Source organism: Coregonus clupeaformis, chromosome 24 (genome assembly GCF_020615455.1).
Source record: "Coregonus clupeaformis isolate EN_2021a chromosome 24, ASM2061545v1, whole genome shotgun sequence".
In the NCBI taxonomy this organism is placed as follows: Eukaryota; Metazoa; Chordata; class Actinopteri; order Salmoniformes; family Salmonidae; genus Coregonus; species Coregonus clupeaformis.
In genome coordinates this window covers 23,617,075-23,641,283 of record NC_059215.1, presented here as the reverse complement: position 1 = coordinate 23,641,283, position 24,209 = coordinate 23,617,075, and the positions used below count along the sequence as shown (strand labels likewise).

At 43.2% G+C, this 24,209-nt stretch overlaps 1 protein-coding gene across 2 annotated transcripts in view; it reads left to right on the top strand.

Moving 5' to 3' along the window:
- The window catches only part of LOC121538432 (rho guanine nucleotide exchange factor 19), a 39,125-nt gene extending 16,687 nt beyond the window's left edge, over positions 1 to 22,438 (top strand). Inside the window, exons 2-16 of one of the 2 annotated variants that reach the window (XM_041846424.2) lie at positions 11,178 to 11,880; positions 12,112 to 12,582; positions 14,458 to 14,599; positions 14,751 to 14,836; positions 15,191 to 15,435; positions 15,826 to 15,986; positions 16,212 to 16,364; positions 16,741 to 16,870; positions 17,056 to 17,130; positions 19,379 to 19,468; positions 19,737 to 19,900; positions 20,327 to 20,485; positions 20,587 to 20,666; positions 20,897 to 21,001; positions 21,237 to 22,438. In XM_041846424.2, coding sequence (XP_041702358.2) covers positions 11,199 to 11,880; positions 12,112 to 12,582; positions 14,458 to 14,599; positions 14,751 to 14,836; positions 15,191 to 15,435; positions 15,826 to 15,986; positions 16,212 to 16,364; positions 16,741 to 16,870; positions 17,056 to 17,130; positions 19,379 to 19,468; positions 19,737 to 19,900; positions 20,327 to 20,485; positions 20,587 to 20,666; positions 20,897 to 21,001; positions 21,237 to 21,394 — 2,901 coding nt within the window. In that variant the 5' untranslated portion in view covers positions 11,178 to 11,198 and the 3' untranslated portion in view covers positions 21,395 to 22,438. The remainder of the gene's footprint in view (positions 1 to 11,177; positions 11,881 to 12,111; positions 12,583 to 14,457; positions 14,600 to 14,750; positions 14,837 to 15,190; positions 15,436 to 15,825; positions 15,987 to 16,211; positions 16,365 to 16,740; positions 16,871 to 17,055; positions 17,131 to 19,378; positions 19,469 to 19,736; positions 19,901 to 20,326; positions 20,486 to 20,586; positions 20,667 to 20,896; positions 21,002 to 21,236) is intronic. The other variant, XM_041846425.2, reaches the window with a different exon arrangement.
- The last annotated feature ends 1,771 nt before the right edge of the window (positions 22,439 to 24,209 follow it).

The following is a 24,209-nucleotide window of genomic DNA, read 5'->3' as shown; positions in this document are numbered from 1 at the left end:
TTATAAAACAAAGCTGAGGGGAAGCTTGGCCCTGGTCCTGTATGTGAATTATAAAACAGAGCTGAGGGGAAGCTTGGCCCTGGTCTTGTATGTGAATTATTAAACAGAGCTGAGGGGAAGCTTGGCCCTGGTCCTGTATGTGAATTATAAAACAAAGCTGAGGGGAAGCTTGGCCCTGGTCCTGTATGTGAATTATAAAGCAGAGCTGAGAAGAAACTTGGCCAAGGGGTTGTGTGAAAGGCCCTTCCTGACAATGTTGCTGCAAGCTGAAGCCTGCAGGCTGTTCCAACCACTGAGTTGGCTATGGCCTCACATAATCTAAAATGATATAGGGAGGGTTTCACACATGCACATATGCACTCATGCACAATAATACATTTCTGTCCTACAATAAAGTTAAACAGTTCTTCAATCAAAGACAGTTGTGCAGTGTTCTTCATGAGACAATCCCTTAAGTTGTACATGAACCCCAGATATGGCTGCAAGGTACAGCGTCTGTAATTTATACGCCAACTTGAGAGAGAACTATGGAGTTTGTCCTTTGAAATGTTCAAATATTGGCATTTAGCCTGATTCCAATTCACCTCCTAATCCTAATGATGCTGTGCTCTTTCATTCTTTAAAAAAAAATAGTTTGTACCTTCCCCCTACATGCAAAGCAAATATTCCTGCAAGACCTACTGCATATATTTTAGCAGATGCTCTTATACAGAGGAATTTACAGGAGCAATTACGGTTAAGTGCCTTGCTCAAGGGCACATAAACAGATTTTTCACCTAGTCAGGTTGGGGATTCGTACCAGCAATCTTTCAGTTACTGGCGCAACACGCTTAACCACTAGGTACCTGCCAGCATAGTCAACTTTGAGGTTGGTTCTCCACCTACCCCAATCATGTTTCAAAACAAGCAGCACTCAGTTGACTTGTCCATACCTGTCCAGATAATAATGGAGAGAGAAGGACAAAAAATGCTGTCTTGGATCGAAACTGCAGCAGAGAAAGAGGGAAGTGGATGAATACCACAGATGCATCAGCAGAATGTTCGAAGTACATGTACAAGTTCTGACACATGATCAGATCTGAATTAAACAATCTTTGATTGACCGTTTGTGTGCAGAAAGCTGTTTGAGTGGATCTGAACTAAATGTAAATAACACATTAATAACAGAACCTGGGCAAGATTCCTTTGCCTTACTTTTCAAAGTCATATGTTATTTAAGGCCTTCACAATGCATCTGTCACGACTTCCTCCGAGGCTGCCTCCTCTCCTTGTTCGGGCAGGCTTCGGCGTTCGTTGTCACCGGCCTTCTAGCCACTGCCGCTCCTCATCTCATCATTCCATTTGTTTTGTCTTGTTTATTATACACACCTGGTTCATATCCACTCATCAGTACCTGTATAAGTGTTCCCTCTGCCCCTTTGTCTTTGTGTGTGATTGTTTATTGTGGAGGAGAGAGAAGCTCGGTGGAGCTCCGTGTATTTTGTATCGCCGGGAATATTCCCTGTGTGCCTTGTAATTTCCAGTGCGCCTGTTTAGCGCACTGGATAGTTTTTACACATTACTGCGTAACTGTGTGGTTCCGAATAAATTCTGTTATGCTGTGATTTACCCTACTGCGTCTGACTCCTTCAAAATCACCTCATCACAGCATCCAATATTTGGGATCTACCATAGTCAAAGAAACAGTGCAGTCCGTTATTACGACGATGTGGATTCTCACACAGGGTTGTTGAAAAGTCTCAGGGCTTCCGTTCGCTTTGTGATGACAGGGCTTCAGTTCATCCGTAGTCTGCTTTTTACAATTCAATATTATGGCATTCACCTGAATTCAGTGCTATTCCTAGATGAAGACATAATGTAAATAGCCAGTTATCCCCATTTATTAGGCAGCATCTTGCAAAATACATTTCATCTCAATGAGACTAACCTGGATAAATGAACAGATCAATACAAATAAATAACAGCTAATATTTTGATATCTGAATTGAGAAAAGAAATCGGCCTTTAATAAGATTACTTCCTTTATAAACTCAACCCACCTGGGTTCAAATACAATTTAAAATCTTTCAAATATTTTGAGGGTTGGCTTTACCCTGCCTGGAGTGTCAGGTGGGCGGGGATTACACTTTTGGGACTTTTCTATTGGTTCATTGCAACATGGACGCTCAATCAAGCACAGCTAAAGTATTTGAAATGATTTCAAATAGTATTTGAACCCCAGGTTTGAAACTCACCCTCCTGACTAAGCCGAGTCTGTGTCTGCTGCTCATCTACCTCACACAATCTGTCTCTTTGACAGGGGGGATATTATTGTGGAGGGGACAGGATGTGCTGGTGCACCAAGAGGGGGAAGGCAAAGCTGCAGATGTCTTATTGTTTACATGCGAGAGGCTCCACATTTTTGCGGACTTTTAAATAATATATTGTTGTTTGTGCTGTCTGTTAGCTAGGATCCCGACTCTTTGCCGAGTTTGTCGGAGGTCATATACTCAACAGGAAATCTTTCTAATGTTGTGTCCCTCTAATCAAAGACAGCTAAAATCACTCTCTCGCTATGCTCAGGTGTGCGTCCATCCACCAAAGTTCTCCCTGTATGTCAGTTCTTTGTGTCAGGGTAAGCCAGGTTGTCAGTATGTCTTAAAAGGGAAGGAGTAGCTGCCCTAGGATCTGAACAGGCTTAGGACCCACACCAATTGTCAACATTAAGGGGTCTTTCTTTCCCATCCATGGCCTCAGAGAACCTCACCTGTGGGTGCACACAGCAGACAAGGAAAAATCAGAATACCCCTTTTTAAAAACATCTACCCAGCCATTCATATCAACGACTTGACACTTTAGTCTTTTGATTTTGAGGGACTGGTCGCAGTAAGTGGTTCAGAGTGTTATAAGTTGCAATGGCTTTTCAGGTGGGGTTTCATTATAAATACATTTCATGTCATTTTCATCTCAGTATCCAATCCTGAATTAATCTCCTCACATTATTATCAGTGCTAGTGGAGGAAAGGTTTGATAATCTCCTTCAGAGTTCTATACCCTCAATATTTCATACTGTACATAGTCAGATACCACTTTGCCCATAGAAATATAATTACTAGAACTTACCTTGAATGGGAATGCCCAGTCTGGTCATTTAAATGATATGGCGCTGCCTCACCAGCATAGCCAATTGTGCCGTGATGTCACATAGAGTATATAGGATGTCTATGGCATAGTGGCAGAGTCCCCCAGTCTACTGCAGGGCAATTAATGTCACGATGTGACAGGGCTTCACTATCTTCTCACACACACACAGGATGGGGTCACACCACACCGCCAGGCCACTCTGCTCCGCCTGCTCAAACACACTCATCCCAATACAGACCCCATAACTCTGGACAAGGGACATGGGGGAGGAGACGCAAGACTCCATCTTCAGGACAGGTCTCTGTCTGTCCCCTGACTTACGGTTTCCCTTTGAAACTGGGAAGAGATACAGAGAGATTTATGCAAGTTGACTGAGATTAAGGAGGACTGTCTTTTGAAATAGTGTTGACTGTTGTAAGGCTGTTAATCAATCCCAACAGTGCCACCAGTCATCATACCCTATTATTACCACAGTCACAATGTATTTGTTTAACTGCCGTGAATCCCATGATAACATTATTACCATATCTATCCCATAGAGATCACACTTTGTTCTATCTCTATGGTCTGTCCTGCCAAACGGCAAACAAGCTAACTTAAAGTGTCTGATGATACAGGCATGGAGACTTGAATCATAATTGAATTTATGGTCATATCCATGATATATGAGTCAGATACGGGATTATGCCACAAAATTACGAACACTGTTCTTAATCATAATCAAAAGAGATGCTAGTAGAAATACAAAAATTACAGAGAAAACACCTACACCAAAGTCCATAACACTCCCAAATAACACTTTAATACCAAAGGCAAATTATACGCTTTTGAATTGAATGAATGGAAATGTAATGAGTGCATGAAATACATAACTTACTCGGATGTATTTATGGAGATTACCTTGTTGGTAGCTATCAGTAGATGAGGTGCCTAGATGGAATGTGCAGACCTTGCAGGGTTGCAGGGTGTTACATATTACATGTTTTGCTGTATGATAGTAGCGACAGCCTAAGGTTTTGGGGCCCAACACAGTTGTAGACTGGATATCAACAGGTTATAGACTCAGACTGGATACTGTCTTATTGTACGTGTGTATAACCATACTAACTAACTGAGTGTGTGTCAGCCAACATGTGTCTCTTATACTATCCCACACTGCTTTGGTAAAAACGTTTTCCCCACCTGACATGTACAGTGCCCTAATTATTGGGACAGTGAGGCATTTTTTCTTCTTTTGGCTCTATACTCCAAAAGTTTGGATTCTAAATCAAATAATGACTATGAGGTTAAAGTGCAGACTGTCAGCTTTAATTTGAGGTTATTTTTATCCCCATCGAGAGAACAGTTTAGAAATTACAGCACTTTTTGTACATAGTCCCCCCATTTTAGAGGACCAAAAGTATTGGGATAAATTCACTTACACTACCAGTCAAGAGTTTGGACACACCTACTCATTCAAGGGTTTTTCTTTATTTTTTACATTGTAGAATAATAGTGAAGACATCAAAACTATTAAATAACACATATGGAATCATGTAGTAACCAAACAAGTGTTAAACAAATCAAGATATATTTTATATTTGAGATTCTTCAAATAGCCACCCTTTGCCTTGATGACAGCTTTGCACACTCTTGGCACTGTTGACAGTGCATGTCAGAGCCATGAGGTCGAAGGAATTGTCCAAGACAGGATTGTGTCGAGGCACAGATCAGGGGAATGGTACCAAAACATTTCTGCAGCATTGAAGGTCCCCAAGAACACAGTGGCTTCCATCATTCTTAAATGGAAGAAGTTTGGAACCACCAAGACTCTTCCTAGAGCTGGCCACCTGGCCAAACTGAGCAATCGGGGGAGAAGGGCCTTGGTCAGGGAGGTGACCAAGAACCCGATGGTCACTCTGAAAGAGCTCCAGAGTTCCTCTGTGGAGATGGGAGAACCTTCCAGTAGGACAACCATCTCTGCAGCACTCCACCAATCAGGCCTTTATGGTAGAGTGGCCAGACGGAAGCCACTCCTCAGTAAAAGGCACATGACAGCCCACTTGGAGTTTGCCAAAAGGCACCTAAAGGACTCTCAGACCATGAGAAACAAGATTCTCTGGTCTGATGAAACCAAGATTGAACTCTTTGGCCCGAATGCCAAGCTTCACGTCTGGAGGAAACCTGGCACCATCCCTACGGTGAGGCATGGTGGTGGCAGCATCATGCTTGTGGGAATGTTTTTCAGCGGCAGAGACTGAGAGACTAGTCAGGATCGAGGGAAAGATGAACACAGCAAAGTACAGAGAGATCCTTGATGAAAACCTGCTCCAGAGTGCTCAGGACCTCAGACTGGGGCGAAGGTTCACCTTCCAACACGACAATGACCCTAAGCACACAGCCAAGACAACGCAGGAGTGGCTTCGGGAAAAGTCTCTGAATGTCCTTGAGTGGCCCAGCCAGAGCCCGGACTTGAACCCGATCGAACATCTCTGGAGAGACCTGAAAATAGCTGTGCAGCAACGCTCCCCATCCAACCTAACAGATCTTGAGAGGATCTGCAGAGAACAATGGGAAAAACTCCCTAAATACAGGTGTGCCAAGCTTGTAGCGTCATACTCAAGAAGACTCAAGGCTGTAATCGCTGCCAAAGGTGTTTCAACAAAGTACTGAATACTTATGTAAATGTGATATTTCTGTTTTTTTTATTTTTTTATACATTTGCAAAAATGTCTAAAAACCAGTTTTTTGCTTTTTCATTATGGGGTATTGTGTGTAGATTGATGAGGGGGAAAAAACGATTTAATCCATTTTAGAATAAAGCTGTAATGTAACATAATGTGGAAAATGTCAAGGGGTCTGAATACTTTCCGAATGCACTGTATATCCACTGCATTTACAGGGTGAATTTGTCCCAATACTTTTGGTCCCCTAAAATGAAGGGACTATGTACAAAAAGTGCTGTAATTTCTAAATGGTTCACCCGATATGGATGAAATAACCCTAAAATTAAAACTGACAGTCGGGACTTTAACCTCATATCCAACATTTTGAAGTATAGAGCCAAAAGAAGAAAAAATGCTTCACTGCCCGAATAATTACAGAGGTTACTGTATGTATTCAAGATGCATTCATTTACTGTGAGAGTAGTTGACTCTACTCTAGCTTAGTGTGTAAGGATCACAAACAGTTCCCACACCCTCTCAGATATTCTGTGTACCAGGCAACCTACCCTGAGCCATAAGGATAAAGAAAGCCTTTGTCTAAAGCAGGGAACAGGCAACCGATTGTGTCTGCATTTATGTGTGCGTTCGTGAGTGCGTGTGTGCGAGGCAGAGAGGGCCTCAACTTGCCGATCTGTGCACTCATGAGCGGGTGTGGTTGTGTGAAAGGAGAAGGAGCTGTTTGTGCAGCAGGTGTGCGTCCGTGTGTGGGTCTGTGTGTGTGTGTGTGTGTGTCTCTCTCTTTAACTGGGAGCCTGTGCCTGTTACCTGAGTGGTGTTTGAGTAGAGAGCGGCGGGGAGGATTGCCTGTGCAGTGAGGAGGGGTGCAGTATGAAAAGACAGATTAAAAAGAGGCTGCCCTCTGAGTATATCAATGAAGTCTGTGGTGAGAAACTATCACAGCATTATAAAGGTCTGTGGTGAGAAACTATCACAGCATTATAAAGGTCTGTGGTGAGAAACTTTCACAGCATTATGAAGGTCTGTGGTGAGAAACTTTCAAGCATTATGAAGGTCTGGAAGTAGTTTCAAATTGATTCAATTCAATACTCCACTACCCCAAGACACTAATATAAATGGTAATCATACTCACTCACTGGATGTCTGGCTTTGAAAACTCATGTACATTCCAATAATATCCCTCACTGTTCATCATTTTCTTATAGTTAGTAACACTAGCATAAACTGCAGACCTCTTTTTCATTTGTCATTGGGTGAATCATTTGTGGGTCAATGGCCCAGACTGTGACTCTCTTTCTCCCTCCTCTCTCTCTCTCTCTGAATCTCTTGACCACTAGTCATGTCATAACATCCAGGTTAAAGGTTAAACACTGTGAGAGAAAGATGGATCTATATTCTCAGGTGAAAGGGTGAAAAAGTGAAAGGTGACAGGGGCTGAAGATATAGTCTCACTTGGTTTGGCCGTCTGTTGAAGGGTTCTGGCTGAATGTGTGTGTGTCTGTTGTGGCTCTGGCCTGGCTCGGCATGCCATCTGTAGATGAAGGAGGTGTGTGTGTGTGGAGGATAAATACAGGGGGCTGAGAGCTGTGTGTGGAGCAGTCTTTAATTAGAGCAGGAAGACATGGCTCAGCAGCCGCACAGGGCCAGACCGGGGGGGTGGGGGGTGGCACACTCCTATGCATGTGTCCATGTTCAACCTCCATTGTGCTCCAATGAACAGACTTCTTCCTTAGCGAGTATATCTTTCACACTGCCCACAACAGATTGTTACAGTGAGGGAAAAAAGTATTTGATCCCCTGCTGATTTTGTACGTTTGGCCACTGACAAAGAAATTATCAGTCTATAATTTTAATGGTAGGTTTATTTGAACAGTGAGAAGGTGACAACAGTTGGTGCAATTATTCGCAAATGGAAGAAACACAAAATAACTGTCAATCTCCCTCGGCCTGGGGCTCCATGCAAGATCTCACCTCGTGGAGTTGCAATGATCATGAGAACGGTGAGGAATCAGCCCAGAACTACACGGGAGGATCTTGTCAATGATCTCAAGGCAGCTGGGACCATAGTCACCAAGAAAACAATTGGTAACACACTACGCCGTGAAGGACTGAAATGCTGCAGCGCCCGCAAGGTGTCTTTTATACAGGTAACGAGCTGAGATTAGGAGCACACTCTTAAAGGGAGTGCTCCTAATCTCAGCTTGTTACCTGTATAAAAGACACCTGTCAACAGAAGCAATCAATCAATCAGATTCCAAACTCTCCACCATGGCCAAGACCAAACAGCTCTCCAAGGATGTCAGGGACAAGATTGTAGACCTACACAAGGCTGGAATGGGCTACAAGACCATCGCCAAGCAGCTTGGTGAGAAGGTGACAACAGTTGGTGCAATTATTCGCAAATGGAAGAAACACAAAATAACTGTCAATCTCCCTCGGCCTGGGGCTCCATGCAAGATCTCACCTCGTGGAGTTGCAATGATCATGAGAACGGTGAGGAATCAGCCCAGAACTACACGGGAGGATCTTGTCAATGATCTCAAGGCAGCTGGGACCATAGTCACCAAGAAAACAATTGGTAACACACTACGCCGTGAATCCCTGAAATGCTGCAGCGCCCGCAAGGTCCCCCTGCTCAAGAAAGCACATATACATGCCCGTCTGAAGTATGCCAATGAACATCTGAATGATTCAGAGGAGAACTGGGTGAAAGTGTTGTGGTCAGATGAGACCAAAATCGAGCTATTTGGCATCAACTCAACTCGCCGTGTTTGGAGGAGGAGGAATGCTGCCTATGACCCCAAGAACACCATCCCCACCGTCAAACATGAAGGTGGAAACATTATGCTTTGGGGGTGTTTTTCTGCTAAGGGGACAGGACAACTTCACCACATCAAAGGGACGATGGACGGGGCCAAGTACCGTCAAATCTTGGGTGAGAACCTCCTTCCCTCAGCCAGGGCATTGAAAATGGGTCGTGGATGGGTATTCAAGCATGACAATGACCCAAAACACACGGCCAAGGCAACAAAGGAGTGGCTCAAGAAGAAGCACATTAAGGTCCTGGAGTGGCCTAGCCAGTCTCCAAACCTTAATCCCATAGAAAATCTGTGGAGGGAGCTGAAGGTTCGAGTTGCCAAACGTCAGGCTCGAAACCTTAATGACTTGGAGAAGATCTGCAAAGAGGAGTGGGACAAAATCCCTCCTGAGATGTGTGCAAACCTGGTGGCCAACTACAAGAAACGTCTTACCTCTGTGATTGCCAACAAGGGTTTTGCCACCAAGTACTAAGTCATGTTTTGCAGAGGGGTCAAATACTTATTTCCCTCATTAAAATGCAAATCAATTTATAACATTTTTGACATGCGTTGTTTTCTGGATTTTGTTGTTGTTATTCTGTCTCTTACTGTTCAAATAAACCTACCATTAAAATTATAGACTGATCATTTCTTTGTCAGTGGGCAAACGTACAAAATCAGCAGGGGATCAAATACTTTTTTCCCTCACTGTACATAGTGAGTGAGAGATACAACAAACGGAAAATATCACAAGCAATATTCAATTTGTTAAAAGTATACATTACAAAACCAGGACAATTATGAGTGCAGGGGACCTGATTGGTTTGTTTTGGCATACACAAACTGAAAGCAATGTTTGTGTATAAGATTGGCCTCGTGCAGTCACTGATGAACTCCATGGAATGCCTTAGCAACAGTATGCAAACATTGAGTCATGCTAGGTCATCTTAACCCCTTACACTCGTGTGAATTGGCCTATATGTTTAGGGCTAAATTAAGCATTGTAGAAATTAAAAGGGAACAGTTTGAGATTATGGGAAAATTATTAGACTGATGATGTTAATGTGCATTTTACATTTACTTTATTTGTTGAAATGGAATGGAGCTAAGCACTGGCAAAATCCTAGAGGAAAACCTGATTCAGTCTGCTTTCCACCAGGCACTGGGAGATTATTTCACCTTTCAGCAGGACAATAACCTAAAAAACAAGGCCAAATCTACACTGGAATTGCTTACCAAGAAGACAGTGAATGCTCCTGAGTGGTCGAGGGACAGTTTTAACTTAAATCTACTTGAAAATCTATGGCAAGATCTGAAAGTGGTGTCTAGCAATGATCAACAACCAATTTGACAGAGCTTGAATAATTTGTTTAAGAATAATGGGCAAATGCTGTACAATACAGGTGTGGAAAGCTCTTAGAGACTTACCCAGAATGACTTACCCAGAAAGAGCTATAATCGCTGCCAAAGGTGCTTCTAGAAAGTAGTGACTCAGGGGTGTGAATAGATATTTCTGTATTTCATTTTTTATACATTTGCAAACATTTCTAAAAACATATTTTAACTTCGTCATTATGAGGTATTATGAGTAGAATAAATATATTTTTTCCATTTTGAATTCAGGCTTTAACACAGCAAAATGTGGAATAAGTCAAGGGGTGTGAATACTTTCTGAAGGCACTTTAGATATGTGTAGGAGTACGGTGACTGGGCATCAGGATATATGATAAACAGAGTAGCAGCATCGTAAATGATGATTGTATGTGAGTGTGTGTGTGTAGAGTCAGTTTAAATGTGTGTGAATGTTATGTGTGTGTTGGAGTGTCAGTGTGCGTGAGTGTGTAGAGTCCTGTGAGTGTGCAAAAAAGTCCTCTCAGTGCAAATAAATAAATTAAATACAAGGGTCAACTCAGACAGTCTGTGTATCCGTTCGGTTAGCTATTTAGCAGTCTTATGGCTTGGGGATAGAAGCTGTTCAGGAGCCTGTTGGTGTCAGACATGCTGCGATGGTACCGCTTGCCGTGCGGAAGCAGAGAGAACAGTCAATGGCTTGGGTGGCTGGTGTCTTTTTTCTGGGCTGGTGTCGATTTTCTGGGCCTTCCTTTCACACCGCCTGACATAGAGGTCCTGGATGGCAGGGAGCTTGGCCCCAGTGATGCACTGGGCTGTCCACTCCACCCTCTGTAGCGCCATGCGATCGAGGGGAGTGCTGTTTCCATACCAAGCAGTGATACAGACAGTCAATATGCTCTCAATGGTGCAGCTGTAGAATTTTTTGAGGATTTGAGGGCCCATGCCAAACCTTTTCAACTTCCTGTTGGGGAAGAGGTGCTGTTGCGCCTTCTTCACAACTGTGCCCGTGTGATTGGACCATTTTAAGTCCTTAATGATTTGGACACTGAGGAACTTGAAGTTCTCGACCCGCTCAACTGCATTTCATGCCTTCTATAGAGGGAAGCCTGAATGAGAGACCAAATGATGAAGTGTTTAATAGAGATAAGTGAATACAATATAGCCTACAGTGGGTGCTGTTTTACCAGATATGGCAAGAGGATACTATGTTGGCAAACACTTTTTCTCCTTTCTTCTACAGCTCCCATGTGTTCTCTCAGTCATGCTACCCGGGTATGGATTCTTCCCTCTCCCTGACTTCCAGCCTCACCTACACGCCTTCCGTTTCCGAGGAAAGAGCCCCAGCATGTGGATCCCGGTCTCAGGCGAGTCCCAGGCTTTGAGCGAGGCCCAGGACGACAGGCCTCTCCTGCGGCAGTGCCACCACAAGCACATCGCTGTGTGTCAGCAGGAGACTCTGACCTTCATCGAGCTGCAGCCGCCTGTGACCCCCATCGTCAAAGGCTGGGGCTCCCCTACTGCAGACACCCAGCGCTTCAGCCCGTTGTCTCTGAATCATCGCAAACACACGAGTGAAGCACAAATTGGCAGTGGGAGAAGTAACCCTGATCGTTACACTATTACTGATACAGACCTGAGTTTAGACTCTCAGGCGCTAGGGGGCGAGGTTGAGCTGGTTATCCAGGAAGATAGCAGGACTGACCCTCCAGTACAGGAGCAGTGTGAGAGACCCATGGCAGTGTCATCTGTGTTTCTTCCCCTCCACGCAGCCCTCAGCCTGCCCCTGTCCTTTCCTCTGTCCTCCATGTACAGGGACACAGACTCCTGGGACTCTCAGCCACCTGGCTCTCCATCCTCTCCTGAGCCTCCGTGGCTGCAGAAGCCAGATACCTGTCGACCACAGAGGAGGTCGTCACAGAGCTCCCTCAAGGAAAAATCCATCCGTAAGTACAGTATCTATCCATTCCACATCTTCAACTCTCTGTTAGTGCTCATCATGAGAATGTTTTATTCCCCCTTCATTTTATCCCCCCTACCTATTTTTATCTGTGGGACTTCAAAATCATACTTAAAATCTTACTTTAGAAATATTTTGCACAAGGCCATATCCAATATGATTGGACTGTAGTTCGGAGAGACATTTACACCTGAGTGTTGTTTGTGTTGTGTCCCAGGGCGTAAGATGCGAGTGTACTCACCAGACAGCCTGAGCGACGAATCTCTGGCCAGCCCCGTTCTGGAAGGCGACTACCTCTTCCCAGGACCCTTCGACTCCTTCCTGGAGGAGGACCTCGGGGGAGACCCTGAAGACGCCACGAGTCCCTCATCAACAGGGGTTGCCGTAGACCCCCAAACCCCCAACCCCCCAAAGACTCCACCTCTGTCTGCAGAGCCACTACAGTTGTCAGAGGACTCCTCTGTCTTGAACTGTGAGGCTGTACAGAATTCCTCGGCCACCAGGGGGAGCTCTTTAGTCTGCTCTCGCATGGCGGAACACGAGCGGCGGCGCTTCTCTGCCTCTGAGCTGATCTCACGGCTGCAGCTGTCCCAGAGGAAGAACTCGTTCACGTTAAAGCTGGGCAAGTCGCTGTCGGCTCGCGTGGCTTCCCGTGACAGGCAGACCTCCAGCAACCTCAGCTCTGACTGTAAGTGTCCCGCCTCAGGGTTGAGCACCACTGCAGTGGGATGTGTTAGACACAAGGCTTCTGACAGCATTGCATGTCTCATAACAACATTAACAGCCAAAAATGCTAATAAATAATTTAGCAATTTGAGGCAACTTTGAGGCAACATTCTATGGTGGTTGTGTGTCTGCTAGTTTCCTCCACCTCCATCTAGAGGTCTTCACGGGTCCACCTGACCCGATATGCATAAACTAATTTGAAGAAAAAAAACAAGACCCATTCCGAATGGACCCGAGGACAGTCAGACCCAAAAAGGACAGTGGAAAACAGACCCAAACAGACCCATGCTGGTTCGGATCCGAGAGACCCATTCAGATCAGAGAGTAGAAAGAGCGAGAGAAAGAAACCTTCAACTGGGCGCTGCAAGCGCCATCAATAAACAAGCGATATTGGCCAAATGATCCACAGTTACCTGTACTTAAAAACTGCCAATAACATCGACATGCATTTCTTCATACTTGTCAGGTAGGTTACTACTGCTATACAGATGTAGGCGTACAGAAGGAGGCTAAAAGTATGAAAAAATTAAATAATGTATGCACTCACTAACTGTAAGTCGCTCTGGATAAGAGCATCTGCTAAATGACTAAAATGTAAATGTAAAATGTAATTCGTAAATTTCCTATCAAAATAATTTTTTTAAGATAAGCATTATATTGTTAGATTAAAAGAGTAACTCTGGTAGGCCTAAAACCTTCTTCCTCACCTCAGGTTGAACTGTGGGAGTCAGTTGGAGTGCCGGTGCGCACTGCCTTCATAGGCCTGCAGTAGCTAAGCCTAATAATAGCCATACCACTCCAAACCTTTACAGAAGTTGCTTAACTTTATTAGGGTAATATCAAAAGTAAGTCAAGTCATTGTTTTGCATCTTGCCCTCTTTGGTTTTTCCATTTCATGGTTTGAGTGCGAGTAGCATAGTAGGCCTACCGGTAAAAAATAAATAAAAATAGGCCTACCGGTCATTCTATTATATTGCAGCAAACACAACGTTACAGCTGGAACTTAATTTGTCCAACAAAAATGGCTTATATTGCAGCTATTACCAACAAAGGCGATTGTCTACCATACGCCTACCCAACAAATGACAGTAATAGGCTAATGCTATTTATTTTATAACAGGCCTATAATAATAATTATTATTATTAATGACTAAACATTTGATAATAAATACGAAATAAATAAACGAAGGGTAGAAAATTGCATCAAACCTGAAGAGCGAGTTGCAGACAGTCCATTTGGCCGCGCCAACATTCTTCTCATCTTTGTCCACTACAATATTAAAACTTGTCCCTGAGGACATTCCCCTCGTCGGCTTCTCTTCACTATACTCTTTGTCCTCTAACTTTTGCTTTTCTTCAATGAAAGAGAATCCATCTTTGCAATCAACAGTAGCCTAGGCCAAGCCTCTGTTTACTCTCTCTCTCTCTCTCTCTCTCTCTCTCTCTCTCTCTCTCTCTCTCTCTCTCTCTCTCTCTCTCTCTGTCTCTCTCTCTCTCCTCAGCAGCAGGCACACGTGATGTGAGCAGCTGGAACCAGTTTCAGCAGGACATAAGCTATACGTTTTCTTGAGTTGCAATTGGCTGACACAGATAACAAGCTCGCGCAGTTCTCATCACACAAACAGTTAATTAACAGAGGACAGGTCCAATTGGGTCCAGTCGGTAAATCAATTTTAATTGCACATGCCTGAGACCCATGGCAATTATATCAGACCCACTCAGATCCGAGACAAAAGTCAAAATGTAGGACCCGCTCGGGTCCTGGGTTGGATATCTGAATTTTGGGTCTGTTGGACTCATGAAGACCTCTACCTCTATCTACCTTCTTCTTCTCCAGATAAATCCACTTCCAGGCACCGTGGCTCAGGTGGTTCCAGTCACAGCGCCCCCCACAGTCCTGTAGGACCTGTACCGCCACTGCCCTCTGCTGACAATAACATGCAACAACATCGACGGAGCACCGGATTCACAATCAAAAAGTGTGTTTTAATAACTAAAATGGGTATATATTATCAAGATTAAACTCACAAAGTCGCATTTCAACTATACATCTTTGCTGGAAGTGGGTCCTAAAGATGTCAGCTGTAAATAACACTGTTATAACAACTATAACTACCACCATTCTCACAGTATGAGGAAGAAATCCATCGAGGAGGATTGGTGCACTCCTCCCACAATCAGCAGCTCCAATCGTCTGTCACGGTTTCTCCCCAGCTGTGAGTCTTACTTTTCTCTTCTCCTGTGTCAATAATTTTGTTAATTCCACCTCTCTTCTCCACCTCCAGTGTCAATGGTATTTATATGGCATAGCAATGGTGTTCACACTCGTTCAACCACATGCTACATAACAACATAACATCTGAAAGTAATTATTTTTACTTTCTTCAACAATGATTTGAATTCTCAATCAACCCTATATACTCTTCTTACTTCTTTCTCTCTCTCTCTCTCTCTCTCTCTCTCTCTCTCTCTCTCTCTCTCTCTCTCTCTCGCGTCTCTCTCTCTCTCGTCTTTCTCTCTCTCTCGTTCTCTCTTTCTCCCTCGCTCTTGCTCTCTCTCACTCTCCTCAGCAATTCTGTACCAGGAGTACTGTGACGTTGCAATCAACCGAGAAATCCAGAGACAGCAGGGTGCTGAGGAGGAGGGGCTAAGGGTGAAAGGGGCTGGGGAGATCCCATCTCCGTCCAATCTTTCTCCGTCTAGCTCCTTTCGCTCGTCACAAGGCTCCACCTTCTCCCTGTGGCAGGACATCCCTGATGTCCAGACCAGCGATCAGCTGGACAACTTCAGCAACGAGGAGCGCAAACTACAGGAGGTGAGAGCATGAGGATGACATCAAGCCAGATTAGGATTTAGGCAGCACTCATAGAGACGGATAGAAGTTGTGCATATCTTTTATGGAAAGTGCACCCTCTATCCATCTCTATGGCAGCCCTACAGGCTTTAAGCATATCCAATTAGCCAGCCAAGTTGATTTGTTTCATCTATGTGATGGATTACCTTTTTTGTGGGTTAACATATTTTGACATAACATTTGTGGTCATAAAATTATATTCATGATTTTATTTTAACCCTGTGTTTCCCCATAATGTCTCATGATAACATCATGATTTTGATACTTATTTAGATAAATAAAGCATCATGCTTTTAATTGTGAGTGAGAGGTTATTGCTTCCTAAAGGCCCATAATGTCTCCTCATCACAGGCCAAGTTTGAGCTAGTGACGTCTGAGGCGTCGTACATCCGGAGCCTGGCCATCGCAGTAGACCACTTTATGCTGTCCCAGGAGCTGGGGGAGTGTCTGGGGACCCAGGACAGACAGTGGCTCTTCTCCAAGCTCCCAGAGGTCAAGGACGTCAGTGAGCGGTACAGTATAGTAACATGACACTGATGGGAGAGTAAATTGCTTGAATGCATGTCATGAGATTATTTCTGTTTTTTTCTGTCTTGTTATTTCGCTCCGTTTTTTTTGTTCTGTTTCTCTTACTTTCAGCATCTCTCTATCTCGACCACTCACTCTTTCTGCTCTGAATTTGTCACTTTCTTTGTTTCTCTGTCACTTCCTCTCGCTCTCTCTTCCTCTCTGTCTAGGTTCCTGCAGGACCTGGAACACAGGCTGGAGGAGGACATCTTGCGTTTTGACGTGTGTGACATCGTCCTGGCCCACTGTCCCGCCCTGCGCAGGGTCTACCTCCCCTACGTGACCAACCAGGCCTACCAGGAACAGACCTACCAGCGCCTGTTGTGAGCAGTCTTACTTTGTGTGTATTTCTATTTGACTTCGTTGCACATTTGAGACTGTAAGTATGATGCTTGAAAATTACTGTACGTCGCTCAGTGCCTAGTACACACACTTAAATAGTTGCTTTATACATATGGATTGGGAGGTTAACCCATAGAGGGTGTGCAGGTTTCTGTTCCAGCCCTGCACTAACACACCTGGTTCAACTAATCAACTAATCATCAAGACCAAGTGTGTTAGTGCTGGGTTGGAACGAAACCCTGTAGCTCTCCAGAAACAGGGTTCGTGACCACGGATATACACTACATTTCCAATCCATACCAGTGAAGGTTTTCCGACTATGCTGCTAGATTTTAGTGTTTTATATTTTCTCTGTAGACAGGAGAATGCTCGCTTCCCAGGTATCCTGGCTCGTTTGGAGGAAGACCCCATCTGCCAGCGTCTTCCCCTCGCCTCCTTCCTCATCCTTCCGTTCCAGAGGATCACACGGCTTAAGATGCTGGTGGAGGTACGATATAGAGCACCCCTGTTCACCATAAAATTAAACTATTCATGACTGGCTGTAGGGACAGAACATTACTACCTTACATCAAGTTACGGACCAGCCAATAGGCCAGTATACAGCAGTAGGCTTTGCAGTAACCTAAGGTGAAGTCCAGATCCAAAATGTTCTATCTTCCTTCTATCTTATAGAATATCCTAAAGAGGACAACACCAGGCTCTAGAGATGAGGACACAGCCACCAAGGCCTTCAATGAACTGAAAAAGGTAACAGAAAATATACAATATACTTTACGCACACATTTTTGTGGTCACCCTCCCTTTACATTTCTCACTGCCGATCGTGAATGATCATTCTTCAAGTTTTACCGGTAAAACGTCCATGGAGCATCTGCATGCCAACCATTTGATCTCAATCAGTTTCATGGTAATATGCATTTGGGTCTTCTTGAGTTATGTATGGTGTTGTTTCGAAGTACAGTGTTGTTTTGAAATTATGAACAGTGAGGAAATGTTTGAGTAGATGATGTTAATCTACCCACAATACCCCATAATGACAAAGTGAAAACAGGTTTTTATACATTTTTGAAATGAATTAACACTAAAAACAGAAATACCTTATTTACATAAGTATTCAGACCCTTTGCTATGAGACTCGAAATTGAGCTCAGGTGCATCCTGTTTCCATTGATCGTCCTTGAGATGTTTCTACAACTTGATTGGACTCTACCTGTGGTAAATTCAGTTGATTGGACATGATTTGGAAAGGCACACTTTGTCTGTATATGGTCCCACAGTTGACAGTGCATGTCAATGCATAAACCAAGCCATGAGGTCGAAGGAATTGTCCGTAGAGCTCCCAGACAGGATTGTGTCAAGGCACAGATGTGGAGAAGGGTACCAAAACATTTCTGCAGCATTGAAGGTCCCCAAGAACACAGTGGCCTCCATCATTCTTAAATGGATGAAGCTTGGAACTACCAAGACTCTTCCTAGAGCTGGCCGCCCTGCCAAACTGACCAATCGGGGGAGAAGGGCCTTGGTCAGGGAGGTGACCAAGAACCTGATGGTCACTCTGACAGAGCTCTAGAGTTCCTCTGTGGAGATGGGAGAACCTTCCAGAAGGACAACCATCTCTGCAGCACTCCACCAAATACGCCTTTATGGTAGAGTGGCCAGACGGAAGCCACTCCTCAGTAAAACGCACATGACAGCCCACTTGGAGTTTGCCAAAAGGCACCCAAAGGACTCTCAGACCATGAGAAACAAGATTCTCTGGTCTGATGAAACCAAGATTGAGCACTTTGGCCTGAATGCCAAGCGTCACATCTGGAGGAAACCTGCCACCATCCCTACGGTGAAGCATGGTGGTGGCAGCATCATGCTGTGGGGATGTTTTTCAGCGGCAGGGACTGGGAGACTAGTCAGGATTGAGGCAAAGATTAACGGAGCAAAGTACAGAGAGATCCTTGATGAAATCCTGCTCCAGAGCGCTCAGGACCTCAGACTAGGGCGAAGGTTAACCTTCCAACAGGACAACGACCCTAAACACACAGCCAAAATAATGCAGGAGTGGCTTCAGGACAAGTCTCTGAATTTCCTTGAGTGGCCCAGCCAGAGCCCGGACTTGAACCAGATCGAACATCTCTGGAGAGACCTGAAAATAGCTGTGCAGCAACGCTCCCCATCCAACCTAACAGAGCTTGAGAGGATCTGCAGAGAAGAATGGGAGAAACTCCCCAAATACAGGTGTGCCAAGCTTGTAGTGTCATACCCAAGAAGACTCGATGCTGTAATCGCTGCCAAAGGTGCTTCAACAAAGTACTGAGTAAAGGGTCTGAATACTTATGTAAATGTTATATTTCAGTTGTTTCTTTTTAATAAATGTGCACAAATTTCAAAATCTGCTTTGTCATTATGAGGTATTGTGTGTAGATTGATGAGGAAAAAATACAATGTAATCAATTTTAGAATAAGGCTGTAACGTAACAAAATGTGGAAAAAGTCAAGGGGTCTGAATACTTTCCGAAGGCACTGTATTTTGCCGCATGATAAAAAAATAAGAAATGAGGTGGTGTTTTTTGTCTTACAGTAACGTTATACTATGCTATTATATTCGGTTATGTTATGTAGAATATTATAATTATGTGATCTTGCAGACATTGATTCAGCTTTGATTATTAAATAAGCACCATTCTCCATTCATCACTGAAATTTGCCAAAGTAGCCTGTTCTCTGAGCAGCCAAACAAGCAGAGCAGAGACTGTGAGTAAAGTAGAGAATCCCGCACATGCGCAGAAGCTTCAGATTTTTTGCTATCGGGAAGAGGGTTACGAAGAATTCGGAACTGCGGCCACTCCTTATACCAAAGGTTGAAGTGAGGCCAATTTCTGGTCATAAACCATATACATTGCATAGACATAGACATTGCAGCGCATTTTGGAGAAATTATTAAACTTCTGTCTAATAGGCTATTGTGCCCAAAACGCTGAAATAACTGTTCATATCACACCAGCTTATAAAGGAGTGTAACTCCAGTGTGCAATCAATGAAGAGGATGGAAGAGCTCATTCACCTCAATAAGAAGATCCACTTCGAGGGCAAGGTAGATGAAAACATCACTCATTAGGAACAACCTCATTCATTCTCAGTACACCTACTGTATGTTCATGTATTTTCCCCTTTCCTCTATCCATTGCTGGATTGGTTTTGGACAACAAAGAATCCTATTTCTTACTGCCACAGTAAGGGTTAACCCTGTAATGTTTGCCCATTGTAGATCACAAGTAAAGAAACTACATGCCTCTAAACCCAGTAATAATTCCTTAACTGTTCATTCATGCTCATTAATAACATACATCTCCCCCTTTTAGATATTCCCTCTGATCTCGCAGTCTCGCTGGCTGGTCAAACACGGAGAACTGCTGGAGGTGGACACACAGACCATGAGTATTTCTGGGTCAAAGTTCAAGTTGCCCACAAGGCCTGTGTATCTGCATCTGTTCAATGACTGTCTTCTGCTGTCCAGGAGAAAGGAGTGAGTACTAAATATGTACAATGTAGAGGGAGAATAGAAAAAAACTATGTGTTTTATATTTATGGAGTTATGCTATGCTAAGGTATGCTAAGCTATGCATGGCACATAGCATTATGTCCTAAAAGCTGGTTGATTGAGTGATGCATGGTGTAACAGTTTTGCTACCATCCCTCTCCTCGCCCCTACCTGGGCTCGAACCAGGGACCCTCTGCACACATCGACAACAGTCACCCTCAAAGCACCGTTACCCATCGCTCCACAAAAGCCGCAGCCCTTGCAGAGCAAGGGAAACAACTACTTCAAGGTCTCAGAGCGAGTGACGTCACCGATTGAAACGCTACTAGAGCGCACCACTAACTAGATAGCCATTTCACACAGGTTACAATGGCATACATTGACAAATTATTGTCCTTGGTCTGTCTGCAGCACGTGGAAGTTCATGGTGTTTGTTCACGCTAAGATTGGGCAGCTGAAGGTGAAGGACCTCAATCAGAAGCTCCAGGGCATCTCAGGCTTCATCTTCCACCTGCAGCTGTGTGAGGGCCAGCAGCTCAAACACCAGATCCTGCTCAAGGCCCACACTGAGTGAGCTAGTACACATACCACTATCAATCACGATCATGATATGTAATGGTAGTGATAATGTAAGAACTGACAGCCTCTACATGGGTTTTCCTTCTTCCCAGGAGTGGGAAACAGAGATGGATCACGGCCATGTTCCCGTATGATCCATTGGAAGACATTGAGCAGGCCAGTGAGAATGATGGTGAGTAGCTACTTTATCAGTAGTCTGCATAAGCAATCACATGTTGCAGTGCAGTTGAGTATTTCAATAACTTATAGACCAACCTCGGTCATTTCACTGAGTTTCTATTGTTTAATTTACTGTAACCTGGAAAATATTGCATTATGTTTTTTAAAGTTTAAAAAAATTGATTTTAACAGTAGTACACCTTTTTCATTAATTTCGACACATTTGGTTGTTTCTCCACTCAGATCTTTCTCAAGTTCAATGCATCAAGAGCTACCAGGCCCAAGAGCATGACGAGCTAACATTGGAGAAGGCTGATATTCTTCAAGCCAAGACCATTACAAGTGACGGTGAGACACTCCGCTTGGTGACATCACATTAAACTCTATCATCATGAGTATAAACTTTAAAGGGCAACTTCAATAAAATAAAAACACTTGACATTTTCTCCTTTACCCTTAAAGTAGTTCATAAGACTTTTCTATCATATGTCAAACCCAAAGTTTGAGTCTAAAACACGTAGACCACCACAAGTGATAGCTGTGTTTTCGTTTGCTGAGGTTGTCGTGTATTGTATATCCACAGGTTGGGTGGAGGGCATTCGGCTGTCAGATGGGGAGCGGGGCTGGTTCCCCAAAACCAACGTGGAGGAGATCACAAATCGCAGTGCGCGTCTCCGCAACCTCAGAGAAAACATTCGCATCAAGTGTGTCACACAGAAACTGGAGGAGGAGCACTTTTAAGTGTCCTCGCCACCCTGCAGCTTTTAATTTACACTTGGAATGTCCAATCGTAACAGTGTAGCAACTCTCAACCCCAAGTATCTATAAGACCCAGCTTTTACGCAACACCAGTTATACAATAGCTGAGCAGTTTTAGGTGATCTGGATGTGGGAGCTTTATTTAGTCTGCAGGTGCCAAAGACTTGGCATGTCTTGACCATAAGCAATAGGGTTAAGTAATATGGTTTTCCAGCTGCATAGCAGTAATTTCCTTTCACACATGCTTGCTATGACTGCATATTCAACTACTGTAAAACAACTACTGGGACATCAGAAATCAAGTGTTTTTCTTTGCCCCCAAGCACTGTAATTGTCATCTTAAAGAGTCCTCTCAGCATCAGGAATAAACACAATTTCAGACATACTGTACATTCAAAGCATGACTAGCCTACTAATTTACTAATGCAAAAAGTAAATTTCAACAAAACATTGAGAATTACAGAGTTTGTACATCTTCCCTGTGATTTGACAGTGAGAGCTGTTTACGCGTAGACAAAAATTAAGATGTAAGCACATAATATTATTGACCAACCACTACTACCATCTACATGTAGATGTACACCATTCCAGTGGCACATTATTATTATTATTAATAAATATACCTTTGTTGGATTTCTGAGTTGTTAGTACTAATTTAAATGATTGCTGTTGCAGCATGTGTATTTGTTTATGCTCCTAGCTGGTTATTCTCTATGGAGAAAATGATGTAAATTTACATTCTGTAGATGTACTTACATGTTTAAATGAATATATGGCTAATTTACTATTATGACTGTAATTTATAAGGGATCTACCAAAAACATGCCATACCATCATAACAAATATTAGAATTGAGAAATATAGATTACAAAAGACTAATAATACATGTGAGCTACTTGAGATTTCTGGTTGTGAGCACAATACTGTAAATGCTTTACCCCTGAAATAAATGCATATACTTACATTTTCAGTGCTTTATATGACTACTGAAAATGTTTTATTCAATAAAACAGTATGTAGGTGAAACCTGAATATTTGTGGCCATGACATAAAGTTTGAGTTACTTGTATAAGTAGGCCTACGCAATTCGGGAAAGGTAGTGTTACGTGAATTATTTAACAAACTATGTGTCTCTGTACGTCTCCCAAAAGGTTGTAAGTCTTTTGGGATTTAAGTAACGGACAGAGTCCCGGTCTGCATAGTCAGAGATGTATTCATTGAGAATTCTAAAACAAAATGGTCGTCCAATATTTTTATATGCACACGTCAGAGAAAAAATCCCTCCCCTCTGTAGGCAGGCTGTAGTTTTCCACTTTATAATTGCTCTCCTGACCATCAGTTCACACACACACACACACACACACACACACACACACACACACACACACACACACACATACACACACACACACACACACACCTAACAGTTTCTCTCCTCCCTAAATTCCTCAGTTATCTTGGTTTCTCAGTTGCCTGTAGACAGTTCTCCTTGTCCTTTGTTGTCTGGTCTAACTCTTACTCACATTGCTAAATAGTAGCTCAATGTCATAGTCTTTACTGGTCCTACACTCACACATTCTAACACATTTCACACAGTTTCAGGATGTAATAATTAGTCATTAATAATTAATCTATCAATCCACCCTTTGACAAAATTTTACACACATACTCACAAAATATATGTTGTTATAGAAATGAATCACACACATTGAAGCATATAAGTTGGTTTGCATATAAAAACATAAAAAATAGTCTCATTCAATACAGGTTCATCAGGGTTACCCCATGATTAAAAGCGTAACGTTACTCTTTAGCAATGGTCCCTAACCTGTTTACCCACTATCTGGATACAACAGTCTATGCCTATAGTGAAGAACATTTGCTTCATCACATCCTGCAACATCGGTTAACTAGTACATCATACTTAAAACAAGACTTTAATACAGAAAATATCATTACAATAACTTTTAAACTAGAGATTTATAGTTCTAGGAAAACATCCAGTCTCAAACTATCTGAATCGTCGTCGTCCTCCACCAAGCCTGGTGGGTCATATTCTTCATTCGGTTGGTCGGAGTCTGGGATTGGGCCGTAGCTCACCATCTGCTGTGATACTGCATTTTCCAACGTCTTGCTCACCAACCCTCGGACACAGGGAATAAGACAACATCCACAAAGAACAAGCATACCCATAGACGCGATTGCCACGCCTAAAATAGTTACAACAATAATTTTCCATTTACCAAACATTTCATCAAACCAACCAGTCATTGATGTGTTCACCTCCCAGTTCTCAGCCCATTCTTTAATTAATGCAGTGAGACCTGCCAGTGCTCTAGTTACTGTACCATCTGGGGCTGTATTGTTGGGGTTAAACATAGAACAATGACCTCCCATCATCTTGCAAATCCGCCCTTCTCTGCTAAAAGCATTTCGAGAACCAAACTATTCTGCAGGTCATGAGTGAGGTGGCGGATAGTTGGCCTGAGATTCTCTTCACTGCATCCCCTGTCTAATTAACAAACCTTTGTAGATGTAATTAATCCAGTCAACATTTTTATCAATTGTAACCCACCAGAAAAATGTTGTTGTAAACCGTTCTCCAATTTGATCTGTAATTCGCATTACTTTGGTGTCTATAACATTGATAATCTCCTGGGTTCATGGTGAATTGGGGTGCCTTAGTATTATCCTTTTTAAGAGTGGTTATTTTAATATCAGAACAATTAGGTGAGGATTGGTTTGATCCCAAATCTATCACACAAGAGAACATGGTCTGAGGCATAGGTGCAGTTAC